The sequence below is a fragment of the Falco cherrug genome, chromosome 2, assembly GCF_023634085.1.
Source record: "Falco cherrug isolate bFalChe1 chromosome 2, bFalChe1.pri, whole genome shotgun sequence".
Taxonomy (NCBI): domain Eukaryota; kingdom Metazoa; phylum Chordata; class Aves; order Falconiformes; family Falconidae; genus Falco; species Falco cherrug.
In genome coordinates this window covers 34,309,325-34,324,229 of record NC_073698.1, presented here as the reverse complement: position 1 = coordinate 34,324,229, position 14,905 = coordinate 34,309,325, and the positions used below count along the sequence as shown (strand labels likewise).

The following is a 14,905-nucleotide window of genomic DNA, read 5'->3' as shown; positions in this document are numbered from 1 at the left end:
GCTCAGATCAAAAGCCCATTATAACAAAGAACAAACAAGCTAAATTAATTCTAACACATTGGGCCAATGAAACCTTCTAGAGTGCTGGTTTGTAGGGCCTTTCAGCTGTATGATAAAAAGTCATTTTAACACACTGGCCAGAACCATTAGTGTGTTTTTAAACTCTTCACAGCTGCACCAGGGGCTCTGTTCAGTGCTACAGAAAAGTCAGGGGTATTTTAAAATTTCATGAAGCAAACAAGTTTCTGACATTGCCTCCAAAAAACAGGTTCACTCCAATTAAGTATCACATGTTAAAAATGTAATTTGCACAGTCTACAGAAGCATGTTTAAAACAGCGTATAACACAAGTGTTTAAAGTCTTAGTTTAGATAAGCTCTTGGAGGCTGAAAAATGCATTATTCTAGCAGAGAAAGGTATCTAAACAAACAATACTGGCGAATCTTGAACTTAATTATGAATCATGAAATAAAGTAAAAGAAAGGTCTTTAAAAGCAATTTAGTACTTATTTTTACTTCTCATTTGATTTCTGAAACAAAAAGGCATATAGGAAACAGCTGGTTTCAGCTCACTACTAGAATTTCCTGTGCTAAAAAGATTCTGCATCTGGACAGATAGGAGCCCACTGAATTTCAATAAACACAAATCCGGAGAAAGACAGAGTGATCCAGTCTATAAAGTACCTTCCCATCAGCATGTATTTTCCTTCCTATTCAATATATGATAGCATGACCTAGCACTGAACGCAAATCTTCAAGCCTCCTTTTTTTCTTAGTCATGTAACTACACAAGCTCCAGCTTGGCAAAGCACACCCTTGGCTGTCAATGGCCATTATTGCTGAAGGTACAGAGCACACAGCACTAAATATTTCCACCTTCCATCCCATCCCTGTCACCCTCCATTTATCCCTTCATCCTTCAAAGACAGCGTATTCATTAAACGCTCCCTCTGAAGACAAAACTGGCGTAACAGCAACTTGCTGACCACTGCGCCACTGGTACATACCCCTTTTCTCACACATTGCCTGGCTAGAAAAGGGGCTGAACCAGAAGGGGCTACTTCCTTTTTTTGGTATAAGGCCCAACCCTGCAAAGACACTCTAAGAGACAGCTTGCAGAATCACAAGCTTTCTCTTCAAGACACATTTAGGGTGAAGTACCAAATACAGCCAGACTTACCTGTGGGAAGGTGTACAATTCTCACAGCACTATCAGTTTTGTTAACATGTTGCCCTCCTGCTCCTTTGGCCCTGAATGTATCTATACGCAAATCTTTGGGATCCATTTTAACATCAACCTAGAATCAAAGAAAATTACTACTTTCTGCTCATTCTAAAAATATTTGAATGTCAATGATACTCACTGTAAAAAAACCCCACAACTTCTCAAAAAATTACTCCTTTACAGTTGTTCCTGACTAACAGCTATAATTACTATACTTTTTAAAAATGCATGTCAAATATCTCTACGAAGCAAGTGATGCTTTAAATATTTCACTTATTTTTTCAAACTCTCACTCCAGGTCCTTCATAAAACAAGACATTCAAAACCCTCCTGGACGTGATCCTGTGCAACCTGCTCTAGGTGAACCTGCTCTAGCAGGGGGGCTTAGACTAGATGATCTCCAGAGGTCCCTTCCAACTCCAACCATTCTGTGTGATTCTGTGTGAAACAAAACAAAATCAACAACTTTTTTAAAAACCACTAGATTTGGCAGGAAGAGTAAGAAACAAGCAAATAATAAAAAAATACTTTCAAACAGCGTTGCAAGAATCTTGTTCACAAGTCAAGCCTGAATGATTCTTGCAATAGGGCTTAAAAATATCTAACTGAGGAAAAAATGGGTGTATCCAGACTGCAGCATTGGAAATACGAGTCCGCGATGACCTGGGCCATAGTTTGAGCTCAGTGGATGGGAAAGGAACATTCAGATCTGATCAATGTTGCAAGGAAAGCATTACAAGGAAGCAAAGAACCTGCAGAGAAAGTCTACAGGATCTGTTTTCATTTATTTTGTGTGTAAATTGCTGGTTTAAGTGAGAACTTTTGTTATCAGTGAGATCTCAGAAAGACCAGACAACACACACTCACTCATTCAAATTCAAAGCAGGTTGTCCTCGATTTAACAGAGGACACCAATAATTTAAATGACATCAAAAAAATAAAAAGGACTGGCAGAATCACACTACTGTGCAACACTGAATATTTCTTGGATATGTTTCCTGTCTTAATACATGAAGTAATTTAGAACTGGCTTACTCATAGCAGGCAGCTTTGTAGGCGTTGGGACTGGAATACTCATTGAAACGATCGTTGGTTTACATGCCACTTCAGGCAATATCAAATGTCTGCGGAGTTGCTTCTGATGACATTTAAACACGTAAGGTACAGAGGCAAGGACTACTGCTTTCCAGAGTCAGAGAACTTGTGGTTCACTTGCTGGGACTTGCACAAAGCACTTGGGTATCAGTAAAATCCCGAAACAGTAACATGGGTTTAAATAACACCCACTCCAATGCTAAAATAGGAGAACGGGGATACAGCACCTTACCACCCTTACTTAACAGCTACTTTACCTCCTCTGGCTGAGGAAGGACGATAACTGACATTGTCCCAGTGTGAATACGCTGCATTCTTGATGATAGGCCCGTCTCAGGGATTCGCTGGACTCGATGAGTTCCTCCTTCATATTTCAGATGCCTGTAGACATCATCTCCCGAAATATGAGCAGCAGCATGATGCAACCCACCTAGAGAGACAAATAATGTGTGACAAATACAGCACAGAAACACTGCTTTTAATTTCATCGTTTTGGTAGAATGTCTGAAGAACCGTTGTACCTATCTCTGCTGGCGTATAGTTCACAATGTCAAAGGTCCACCGTTTATAGTCTGCATAGTTCTGGTACATCTCAAACATTTCTTTAGTGAACTGTTGGCAGATGTCTCCTAAAAATAAAAAAGGCGCTACAACATAAATAGCAGTTCACAAAATGGCAGCCACCACTTTTTAGATTTAGTTGCAACTCTAACCACAGTCATCAGACAGATTAATATTCTTCTTTAGAAAGTGTTACTTCATAAATTAAAGTATACAAATGGCATTAAGAACAACCCGTATGAGGCTTAATGAAGGTGGATGGAGGTTTGAAGTAATCTTTACTGTGGGGACTTTGCTGACCTCCGGTTGTTCTGCCAGCTGTCACTTCTAATATGACGTGACTTCTATCATATTTTTCCTTTGGCACTAGAAGCTGGAAAAGCTGGAAAAGGGAAAAAAAAAAAAAAAAGGTCATTATCTCCTTCATGACTCTGTATCTCCTCTGAATCAAATTTACAGCCAACCTTCACAATTGCCACAGCTTGAGCGTACACAACCACCGATTTCTTTCAGCAAACTAGTAAGTAGGACCAAAAAACTGTCCAGGGGCTATTGCAACGCAGTGCAGTGTGGAAATGGGTTATGCTGGTGCAAACGTAGGAAAGCTAGTTGAAAATTCAGTCCTGCAAAGTCAGGTGCCAGGTCATCTACTCCAGCCTCAACTACCTAAGAACACAAAGTTATTAGCCATAACCCAAACAAACTTTACATTAATCTTATTTTTCAGAAAGTTTCGTTTCATATTACTTTAATCTGAATGTAGAAGTGAGCCCAAACATACGAGCTTCTCCACTGAATCGTTTCGGCTACTCTGCTTATAATTAATTTCCCCACTCATGGGGTGCCATTAGCCGAAGAGAAAATGAAAGACTGCAAGTTCCAATCAGAAATCTTTCAAGAATGCATGTTCCGCTGCCACAAACAGTTGCTAGGATGTCATGTCAAGTCTCAATAGCACGGACTCACTATTTTTTTAATCCCTTTCAGCATCTGCAGACAGACAAGCAAGCAAGCAAAAATGACTAAAATAGTAATTTTCTAAGACACAATTGTCAGTTAGAAGCTTATTAATAATTAATGTTGCCACTTCTTTTTAGGGAGAATCCAGAAGCTGGACTTCTGTTTCATTAAATGCAAGTGTCAGAGTCTATTGGTAAGATCACAAAGGAATGTTTATCTGACATCTTTATTTAGAAAGCTGTGTAATTTTACCTCAGGCTCACCTTTCTGCACAACATGTTGATTTTTTTATCCAGGGCTTCCTTCTCTTCTAAGGCAAGCTCTAGAAGTTGTTTCTCGTCTCTTCCATCTAGCTCTAAATTCCAGCAACAGGAACAGATGTTAGCCAATCTCACCTAGCTTAGAACAAATTGTAATACAGCTGCCCGAGGACGGGCATTGCAGCACGTAAAAGCTTGGAGTTGCATTTTGCCAGCATGAAATACCAAGTAAGAGCAGCCCAAGCCCGGATGCATATTGCTAACTAAATGATCATATTTTTCAGGTGTGCTGGAAGGAGCAGTGGATCTCTTACCTCTCAATCTCTACTTTATGGCTCAAAGGCTGCATCACAGAGATGTCAGTCCCACCCAACAGTTATTTATTATCAGTTATACTGATGGTTATGTCACACAGATTGATAGTCCAGTGTAAGTCCGCAAATGGATTTGACAAAATACATCAAAAACACGCTTGCAGACAAGTACCACCTCAGTTTCCCTTATTACAATTTTTCATGCAACAAAATCTTTTGTTTCTAGACTAGCCCAGAAACACTCCTCTATTCAACAATTTGTAGGCAACTCATTAAGGTGAGCACTACAAATAACGGTATGATGATAACAATGAGGTTTCTAACCTTCTGTCTCCTGCTATTCCAGAGGCCACTGAGATGTGGGAGTTATGGATGCAAGTCATCAGGATATGGGAGTCCTCACCTGGACTCTGCTTTGCTTAAGGAGATTCCCTTCCCCTCCCTTCAGCACATGAGACCACAATCTGGAGCACCATGTCCAGTTCTGAGCTCCCCAGTACAAGAAAGGCATGGAAATACTGCCGTGAGTATTTCTGCCAAGATGGTCACGGGCTGAAGCAAAGGATGTATGAGAAGAGGCCAAGAAAACTGTGTTTGTTCAGCCTCAAGGAAAGCAGGTGGAGGGGAAGTTTTATTGTACAACTACCTAACAGAAAAGACATTGAAAAGATGGAAACAGACTCCGTATATTGTGATAAAAGGAGACATAAGTGGGAATACAGAAAATACTGATGAGACATTAGGAAACCTATTTTAAGGCTAAGGGTGGTCAGACACTGGAACAGGGCCTCAGAGAGGTTGTAGAATCTCTATCCTTGGATATAGTCCAGAGTCAACTGGACAATGCCCTGGGCAACCTGCTCTAACTGGTTCTGCTTTGAGCAGGACATCAGACCAAATGACCTTCAGAGGTCCTCTTCAAACTAAATTATTTGATGATTCTGTGATTAGATTGCCTCTTCCCACATTTTAGAGCTAACCACCAAAGTAGGAAACATTCTCAAGGAAAGCCAGCAGAAACTAAACCTCTTCTGCTATGGAGGCTCCGGTTTACAGTAATTAAAGATGCTGTTCAGTTAGCATTAGATTATACACTAAGCAGAAACTTGGAAGACAGTTGGGAGTCAAGTGGAAAACCTGCCACTGCCAAAACAGGGAGCACATTCTACTTCTCATCTTTCTTCCCACTGTTCTACCAGCTGAGGAGTGGCTTTGTCTGAGATGCAGCGTAAAAGTGGACGCTCAACAGCTGAATGCATCTTCTGGCCTTGCATCACCAGTCGCCTGAGCTCTGGATTCTGCAGCAGGCCCGTGCAAGGACTGTGAGCTCCACATCTCCAGGATCTGGAGCGTGGTTCCTGTTCTCAGCACCTAACACACATGCACGTTTACTGGTGACCTCAGCAGCAAGTGTTAAGAACTGAATGGGCTGGGATGTTGAGTCAGCTTTGTGCACTGAGCAAGTACAGCAGCAGCTCCTCTGTATCTGAGCCTTTCAGTTATGCTCTGGGGTTTTCTTCCTTAAATACAAAATGTCAGATCAACACTTAAACATGGCATCTCCCGTACATAAGGGAAAACCATACACATTTCCCTAACAGTATGTCACAACTCCAACCCAAACCTACTACTGAATCAAAAGCTTCTAGCTGGTCCAAAAAGCATCATTATTAATTAGTTAAATAAACAGTATCAAATTAACTACTGTCAGCAGAGATGAAAGAATGGTCTGGTGGTGACAAATATTTTTATTCCCTGAAGGGGTCCTCAAATATTTTCAAAGAAATATCAGCTTTTGCCATTTAAATTGGAAGCTGGAAATTCAGGGCCTAATGAAAGTTCATGTCATTTGCTCAGCAAGCATAATTTTCTAAAACTTATTTTTTCAATTTTATTTACTCAGTATCTAGTTGGAATCCCATTTTAAACAATGACGGGTGAAGTCTGCATCTATCAAATGTATTAGGCTCACTAATTTTTTTTCCTTAAGTTCACACCGCTCTTGGTTCTATCAAAATGCAACCTTTAACAAACATTTCCAAACTATTCCTGCTAGATGGATAGCCCTGAGATTCCAGATGATCCCTACTCTCCCAAACCGGCAGTATTAAGACCTCAAACTGAAGTGAGGTGAGATGAAAAATGGAAGGATGTGGCTGGATGCAGAAAGCCCTAGCAGCACACAAGCTCCCAGGAGCAGGCAGGACCAGAGTGTTCCAGGGCTGGGCTGGCTTAACTTAAAAGCTTTCCTCAAAGTCTGGGCAATGAAGTTGATCACAAACACAGCTACCATTTTGAAACAAGTAAGTAGATGTGTTCTCTATACCTCTGCACATGGCTTCTAACTCTTGAACTTCTCTTTCAGCCCATTTGATTTCTTGAAATGCAGCTGCAATGGGGGACAGATTGGCACATCTTCTCCTCAGGGTTCTTTGCTCAATGTCATTTATTGAGTCAGTATTTAACAGATTACTAACTTGCTGGTATTCCTTGCTTAGAGTCTCCAGATGCTTCTGCACAGCCTCATGCTTCCACAATGCTCGAGAATCCTGATGTTTTTTCCTGTGCTGATTGCTAAAAGACAGAGCAAATCTAGCTGTGTCCAATAAAGATTCTGGCCTCCAAAACCCACAGTTCTGCAGTCCCACCACATAACCTATCTTCTTTGCAACAGGAGGGAGAAGACAGCTGTGAAGTTGACCATGACAGCAGCAATTGGCAAGGAGGCTCTTGAAAAGACAGGCCCTTTGGAAAGGTTTCATTTTCTTACTTTTCCACCACCTGAAATTAAAAGTAGATAGTACATGGACCAGTGTTATTATCTAAAAAAAGAGAGCATTCCATTTAAAAAAAACCCAAAAACAACCACAACAAAAAATCCCAAACAAACAAACCAAAACAAACAAAGAGCAAGCAAACAAAAACTGTATCAAGCCCAAATCTTGTTCTTGATTACACCAACATAAATGCAACTGTCATGGACAAAACTATTCCTGTTTTAGTCCTGATTTAAACCAGAAACTCTTATCAGCACGATTGTACTGACTGAGGGTTAGAAAAGGTCTCTTCCCTTTCCTCCTCAATTTATTTACGCTGAAAATTTTACGCTGGAAGATGTCTCTTCCCTTACCTCCTCGATTTATTTACGCTGAAAAATGGAAAAGCTATTGTAGATGCGGCTTTACAGACAACAGCTTCGTTTTGCCATATGTCTCATTGGAAAACTACGACCATTTCATACCTTACTGGTGAAAGAAAAATATTGCTGAGAGAAGACAAATCCATACTAGAGGTACACAATTCTATAGAGGCAATGTAAGATATGTCCAGTGTTATGTGCAAAACTGTACCCACTACCATAACAGGATAACATTTTGGCAGGAGAACATTAGGAACATTGAGGTGACCCTGCAACAGATTAGTCAACAGGACTACAATACACTTGCAAGAAATTACGTACCCATATACCTGCGTACTACTTCCCATGATATATTTACATATAAGTGACAAATATTTTCCATCCAAAAAGTGAATAAGAAGCTGGTACTCTGAAATGCAACCTCTGCATTTCTCTGAGACTTGGCCTACAGTTTTGCAGAACACAGGCTCCCCTTAGCATCCCTGTTGCTCTAGGAAAGACCTCTTCATTTTGTATTATCAACATTGCAAACTATGTTATGAAATTTTATGGTGCTCAAAAACTTTATATTTGAGTGCAAGGGTCTACCAAGAGGACTAAATTGAAATAATTTGTATTCTAGGACTACTCACACAGAAAAGGTTTAACAAATAAAGAAGCACTCCTTAATACCTCTGCTAGTGCCACAATCGCATCTGTCTAGGGATTTTTACAAAAAAGTGGCTTCAAAGAAAATGAGAGCATGAAACTTTTGTTACAGGATCTCCGTGAAACATACACTTCAGTTTTCTAACACAATTAGTTTTTACTCATCAGTAACAAGACATTCTATGCATCTTCAGGCATTTTATTAACAAATTACTATGGCATTCTAACTACTCAACTTAGCCACCATCCTCTCTATTTACTTTCATCCATTTGTCCACAACAAAGAAAGAGCAATACGCAGTAAAGCCAGAAGTATTGTGCCTTCCTTGCCTGGATGTCTGTTTTACTACCTTCCCTAGATTTCCCAGCCAGCAGGTGCTGTTGAACCCACAGGGCAACTTCAGCACTGCTTTAATTTACAGAAAGCCGCCGATACCACTCATGGATTGCTCTAGTGACTAAAACCAGCTGTAGAAGAAGGATCATGTTCCCTCCACCACGCACACAGCAAAAGGCACATATCTGGCTAATCATCCACAATCCCGGACTTAGTTGCTCAGGGGCACATGTAGACTCAACTACAAAAGACTTAATTCCAATGATGATACTGGAATTGCTCCAGATCAGCATGGCCCATTGTCATTTGTCAAGTGCTAACCATCATTAACTCATTTTCAAAATGTAACTATTTTAATTAATTATATTAAATACAAGCATCTAACTCAGTTTTTACTGGTGTAGTTAAGAAGCGATGTACTCAAATAATAATAGATTTGTAGTATCGCTTTGCCTGAGCTCTCAGATATAAAATTCTTGGGTTTCAATGCCTAAAAACCCCTAAGTAATGGCATGACACAGACCTTAAAGGAAGCCAGGAATTTCAAAATAACTTTCCTATGTTAAATAAAAAAGGTATCCCCTTTTCAGAGAAAAGAAATAAGCACATATAAAACTTTTACAGTGATATGAGCAGATGACCTATTAACTGCTTTCCCAACCAGATTTTAATAACTTTTTAATGTGACAAAATTACCTCGTACACATCGCAAATCAAAACCAGTTAAGCAAAAGTGACAGCTGTAATTGTCTTATTAAAGTAACAAACAAGCAAGCAAATTTATAATTTCCAGATGGGAAAGAGTTATCAATATTGTGAACACTTTAAAAGATTTTAAAAATAATTTCTAACAATCAAAGATGGTATCAACTCCATGCAACTGAATTCAGACACATAAGAATATGTAGGTACATGGAACAAGCACGTATTTCAATGCACACTGTAACAGGAACAGCTCAAGGCTGGGCCTCCAAGCCACTTCTCACACACCTCTGCCTCCCACCACAGCGACCCCGAGCAAACCCCCCAGAAGCTGTGCATGAAGTCCCCTGGCAGCCCTCCCCCACTGCAGGGGCTGAGGGTGGACAGGGAAGGCAGGGCTGCAGAGCAGGCAGGAGCAGCTGGAGGCCGCAGGGCTGTGAGGGACATGGGGGGCTCTGCTCCCCACCACCTGTCAAAAAGCTTTGGCACTCACTGTCCGCACACATCGGCGCCTGACAGATCCTGCCTCCAAACACGAGGTCATGGCAGATGGTAAGCAGAGCAGAAGAGCTCCAAGCCCCAGCATGCCTGCTAAAAACCATGACTCGAAGCATGCGTTGGCTCTGGCCCATGTGGCCAGCCCATGGAGGCACCGTACCGGCACCAAGAGTCTGTGGGTATCACTTGAGCAATGCTATCGGTAAAGGCAGACTTTGCTTTACTTTGTGAAATGCAAGCCCTGAAATAAAAAATGGGGAACGTGACCTTAAAAACAGATCTTTGTTTTCGGTATCTTCCTCACAGCTGCCCAGTAACACTCTGACTTCAGCAACACTTTGGGAGAAATGGCAAGAGTAACAACAAATGGGAATACACACTCCTGTTTCCAGCTTCTAAGCTGTTATATTACATACACTTTTCCATCTATTTTCCCAAAACATGAGCTGAAAATAAATGTCGTTTCAAATCTGGTTATTCAAAGATTAATTTCAGAGAAGTATGCATAAAACAATGATAAGTTCTACTTTATGTCAAAGCTCACTATTCGATTATATTTTAAATGGATTATTACTACGCTACTGAAGACAAATATCACTTACAAAATATTAATAAACATAACCACTCAGATTATCATTATGCTAATAGGCTGCAGCTTCCTAATAAGGTGTGTTTTAAAACATACTACCTATACACCATTTTAAAAGATAATATTCAACAGATTATACAACTACCTCCCTAATTATATTTGCATTTAAAGAGACTTAAGTAACATTGCTTTTTTTATACCTATAATCACCCAAAAAGATTCCTTCCCAGCCCCTGTTGTTCAACAGGATTTAAAAAAAAAGGTAAAAATTTGGCATTTGACACTTGTAATGTCGTTGGGGTTTGGTGAGGTAAATATTACAAAAGACTGAAAAGAAGACTTCAGACCTCATCAGCACATGAAAGACTACTAACAGCTTGTTTAGGTCTGAGGACAGATTCTGGCTCTGCTCCATCCCCTGGGACAGAAGGCAAGAAAACAGGCTAAAAGGCTCTTCCAGAGAATAGGTCCCAACCCAGAGATGATCCAAGGGCCACAGCAAACAGCACCCTGAAACCTCAGAGGTGCTTCCCAGGCCTGAGCCTGCAGTGCCACACTGTGAGAGATGTCATTGTCCAGATGTAATCCCCAACACGCATCATTCTTTTTCCATTATGACTGAGACCTCTGTGAAATGAAATAATAAAATTATCCTTGCATTTGGATGCAAACTGATATCTGAATCTAAATATGCAATCTGATACTAAAATCTTGGGAAGGTAATCCATGGGAGGACAACCAAGAAGCTAATAAGTACATGAAAACTGTAAGTAGACCACGCACTCAAAAATGTGTTATATAAGAAGAGGGTAGGCCAAGGAAAATTAAATCAGCTTCTACTCCAGCCAGTGATGGTTCTTCACTAAATCCTCTGATTAAATGCAATCACAATTCAGTTTTTATTACGCCTTGCAGGCGAATTCTTCATCTTAAGTGTGAAAATTGAGACTGCAACAAACTCTCTGCTCTCCCTACTCTCCCTACCAGGCAGCAGACCATGCAGGGACCACATGGCCAAAACAAAAGCTGGACTCACTACTGTCAACAGGGCTGCCAGATACACCGCCAACCACAGGACCTAGTCCATGCATCTCATTTTCAAAACATACAAGATACACTCTTTCCCAATATTTACTGTATGCTTTTAGAATGCAATATGGGAATTGAGTACAAAGAACGGGAAATTTCATTGCTGTCTGTGCTTCCACCCCCTTTATGGTTTGCTTTGATGCCTTAAAACCTGTGTGTCCAAAGCAGCTGCCTATGGAGCCAGTGGGGACCAGGGGTTGTGGGGCAGAGGCTGCTTGGGCCAGGGTGCCACTGCCTTCCTCAGCAGCCACGGCAGCCCACAGGAACGTCAGTGCAGAAGGGAAGAATGACAGCAGAAATACAGCTGGGCTTCACGACAGACATGGCAGCCCTGTACTTTAAATCTGATAATCCTAACCTGCCAATTGCTTTAGAAACTGGAGGCAAAGAAATGGCTCATCAGACAAAACGGGCTCCAGGCCTCACAATGTGCTTGGCTTGAAGGCAGGGCCATGCCACACAGAGGCCCTTTTTTACTCAGGGGGCCCAAACTGGGTTTAGCAGTCTGCAAACATTGTGCCACAACTTCTGCAGATACCAAGTGACGTTGACAGGTCATGGATAAAGTGAGAGACAGGGCAAAATCACAAGCATGTTATAAAGTATGTATTACTTCAGTATTGCTCCCCCCTTTCGACCCCAATGGTTTGTCAACGGACTTCTGAATGCTTTCTGTTTGAAGGAAAAACTGGTGACAGAATCATACACGTCTTGAATACAGTCCTGTTTATTAACAAAGCCTTTAGAAAGAGCTTTGTTTTGCCCAGCACAGTGGGATTAAATGACAAGAAGTTTTCTTGACTGCGCTCCCAAACCTCACTTTCAACTAGAGCTCTGCCTCCCCCAAAAGCTCGTTTGTTTATTCTCTCCCAGCTAGTCTACAAACGTTTCTTTTATTGCCTCCTTGCTTTCCTTTTCTTGCTGCTTTTAACACAGATTTTTGACACTGACACATGTCTAAATGCAAATCGAACCCCTGCCTCTTATTTGCAATTTGCCTATTTCCAGACAGCGTTTTTTCCAGTATTTGGACTAGCAGGAAACAGAAACCTTTAGCTGCCAAGAACAGACTTACTGCTTCAGACCGAAGGTCCACCTAGCACAATATTTGCCTGATCATCTTGGAGATGCATCTGTTTATCACTCAACCCAACTGGAGGCATAATACGCCTTTTGCTAAGACAGAAAACTAGAGTTCATAAAGTCAAGGCTTCAGTTCGTTATAAAAAGCGCTGAATACACGCTCTGAAAATGATGCAGCAGGGCAAAGTCAAGCTGGCCATCCTTGTTGACAGTACTGCTCTGAAAAAAATCAGATAATAAACACAGCAGTACTATACCATATAGCAGAAAACAGTGAATTGGGTACAGCTTGTGGAAAATACACATACTGCTATCAGTGATCCAAGTGACTGACATCATTAGAAGTACGACCTAACAGATACACACAATAAAGATAGTCCTGCTACAAAGAAATGTATTGCAAGACCACACATCTAAACAAATGAACAAAACACCACCGAAAACTACCACCATCCACAAAAACAGTGTCCATAAACTGATGTTCAGATAAGAAGAACTAGGAAAGCATATGCTGCAGTTCTCTAATATTCTCCTTGCCTTTGATATTTTCATCTCAGAAGGCTTCTTAAGCCTACCACTTTTTTTTTTTTTTTTTAATTAATAGTCCCCAAGGTAGGCCATCATCCAGGTTACTCTCTTCCAAAAACTGTCTACTCTCTTGTTCCTTGCTTTAGCCTGAAAGAAATGCAGCTATCACATCCATCAGCTTCAGCAAGACTTCTGACAAGTCAGACGCACTGCTTGGGATCACCAGTCAATCACATAGTCACCTACATTATGAGTAACCAAAAAAAATGTGCTAAGTACACAGCTCTTCTAATTGGGTCTCGTTATACATGCTTGCTTTACTGTGGCTATTTACTGTGGCTATCTATCACGTTCTTCATCTGGGACAGTACGTGAATAACCATTTTATTACAAAACTAGTATCCTTTTAAAATATACCAAAATATAATTAAGGTTTTAAAAGGGTAATGACATAAACAGATATTCTAATTGAAACTGCCTATTTTCTTTCCCTGTAAGATGGTCTTTTTAACTGGTTGTAACCTTGACGGTTTAACCAGTTTTCCTCCTAAGTAAATGGCCCAGGCGATTTGGTCTTTGTGTTTCTGGCTTTTTTGTTTTGGTTTGTTTTTTAAATTTTTGCGAAGATTCATTTAAGAGCAATTTCTGGGAATAACAAGAAGAAAAAATTGTTTTCAAAAGACCTTAAATGTCCTTTGGCAAAGGAGCCAAGCCATGAATAAATGCTTACTGTTCTAAGCATGCACGATAGCGCTGGCAAGTTTTACATAACCCACTGCTGAAAAATGCATTAATGCAATAGATGACATCCCCGCCTGCCGAAAGTCTGACTGCGAAGTTTGCTGTTGTTTCCTTAAATACCAGCCAGGGCACAGCGCGCACGCAGCCTCTCGACGCTCTGCAGTTTGTCTCCTCCAATACCTCCCAGGCTTTCCGGCAGCCGAGCTCTCCACAATCCCAGTTTAAGCGAGCCGCTGGGATGGCGGCCGCTAAAACCAGGTTACCAGGGGCAGGGAAGCAGGACCGCGAGCACACAAAGCCCTTCTGCCCTCTCACCCGCGGCCGGCGGCAGCCGAGCGCCGCAGAGCCCTGCGCGCCCCGGCCCCGCGGCCCCCGCCCCGCCCGCGCGGGCGCCGGAGCCGTTATTTGTCACGCCCGGCGGGGGGAGCCCCTTCCCCCCGGGGCGTTGCCGAGGGCTCCCCCCCGCGGAGCCGGCTCACGGCAGGTAACCCCTGCGGGGCCGCCGAGGGCGGAGAGCTACGGCCAGCGCGCAATAAGGCTTCCCCCGAGGCCGGGCGGGCTAAGCGGATACGCGGAAGCGCGCCGCGGAGGATCCCCTCATGGCCGACGGGAGGCGGGGGGGTACGTGGGGGAAGCAGCGGGGGGCCGCCCGGCGGCGGTGCGCCTGCGCGGAGGGGACCCCGGCTGCCATTTTGCAGCGTCAGCCGAGCGGCGAGGCCTCCCCGGCAGCTGCGCAGAGGGGCCGCGCTCGCGCGCAGCGTCTGAGGGGAGCCGGCGGGGAGGGCGGTGCAGGCCAATGAGTTAAAGAGTCGCCGCCGCCGCTCGGGCAGGAATCGCGCCGCCGCCGCCCCGCGGAGTTCGGGGCTTTCCTTCCCGCCTCCCCTCCCTCGCACCAGCGGCCGTCTCTCCCGGGCCGCCCCCACCCGCGGCAGCCTTCTTCCCTCTCTCCCTCCCTTCCCTTTCCTCCCTCCCGCCGTGCCTGCCCTGGGGCCGCCCGCACCATGCCGTCCGTGCCGCTGCCGCCCAAGGAGAGCAACCTCTTCAAGCGGATCCTGGTGAGCCACCAGCCCTGCGCCTCGCTCCCTCCTTTCCGCCGCCGCTTCTCCCTCCTCTTCCCTCTCGCACGCCGGCCTTGC

General features: G+C 42.9%; 2 protein-coding genes across 12 annotated transcripts in view; one reads left to right on the top strand and one right to left on the bottom strand.

Annotated features, from left to right (window-relative positions):
- Window positions 1-14,905, bottom strand: part of MTRF1 (mitochondrial translation release factor 1) — a 26,084-nt gene extending 11,179 nt beyond the window's left edge. The window contains exons 1-8 of one of the 6 annotated variants that reach the window (XM_027815899.2): window positions 13,759-14,078; window positions 10,007-10,075; window positions 6,742-7,196; window positions 4,105-4,196; window positions 3,182-3,263; window positions 2,842-2,949; window positions 2,578-2,750; window positions 1,181-1,298 (exon numbers count right to left, since the gene is read on the bottom strand). In XM_027815899.2, coding sequence (XP_027671700.2) covers window positions 1,181-1,298; window positions 2,578-2,750; window positions 2,842-2,949; window positions 3,182-3,263; window positions 4,105-4,196; window positions 6,742-7,177 — 1,009 coding nt within the window. In that variant the 5' untranslated portion in view covers window positions 7,178-7,196; window positions 10,007-10,075; window positions 13,759-14,078. Of the gene's footprint in view, window positions 1-1,180; window positions 1,299-2,577; window positions 2,751-2,841; window positions 2,950-3,181; window positions 3,264-4,104; window positions 4,197-6,741; window positions 7,197-10,006; window positions 10,076-13,758; window positions 14,079-14,769 lie in introns of those variants that run through there. The other 5 variants (XM_055703335.1, XM_005433246.4, XM_027815903.2 and 2 more) reach the window with 5 other exon arrangements.
- Window positions 14,108-14,905, top strand: part of NAA16 (N-alpha-acetyltransferase 16, NatA auxiliary subunit) — a 78,914-nt gene continuing 78,116 nt past the window's right edge. For 2 of the 6 annotated variants that reach the window (XR_008731141.1, XR_008731142.1), the window contains exon 1: window positions 14,108-14,824. Coding sequence is in view for 4 of the 6 variants with exons in the window: in XM_055703326.1 (XP_055559301.1) it covers window positions 14,771-14,824 (54 nt within the window). In the remaining 2 variants the exon portion in view is untranslated. The remainder of the gene's footprint in view (window positions 14,825-14,905) is intronic. The other 4 variants (XM_055703326.1, XM_055703325.1, XM_055703324.1 and 1 more) reach the window with 4 other exon arrangements.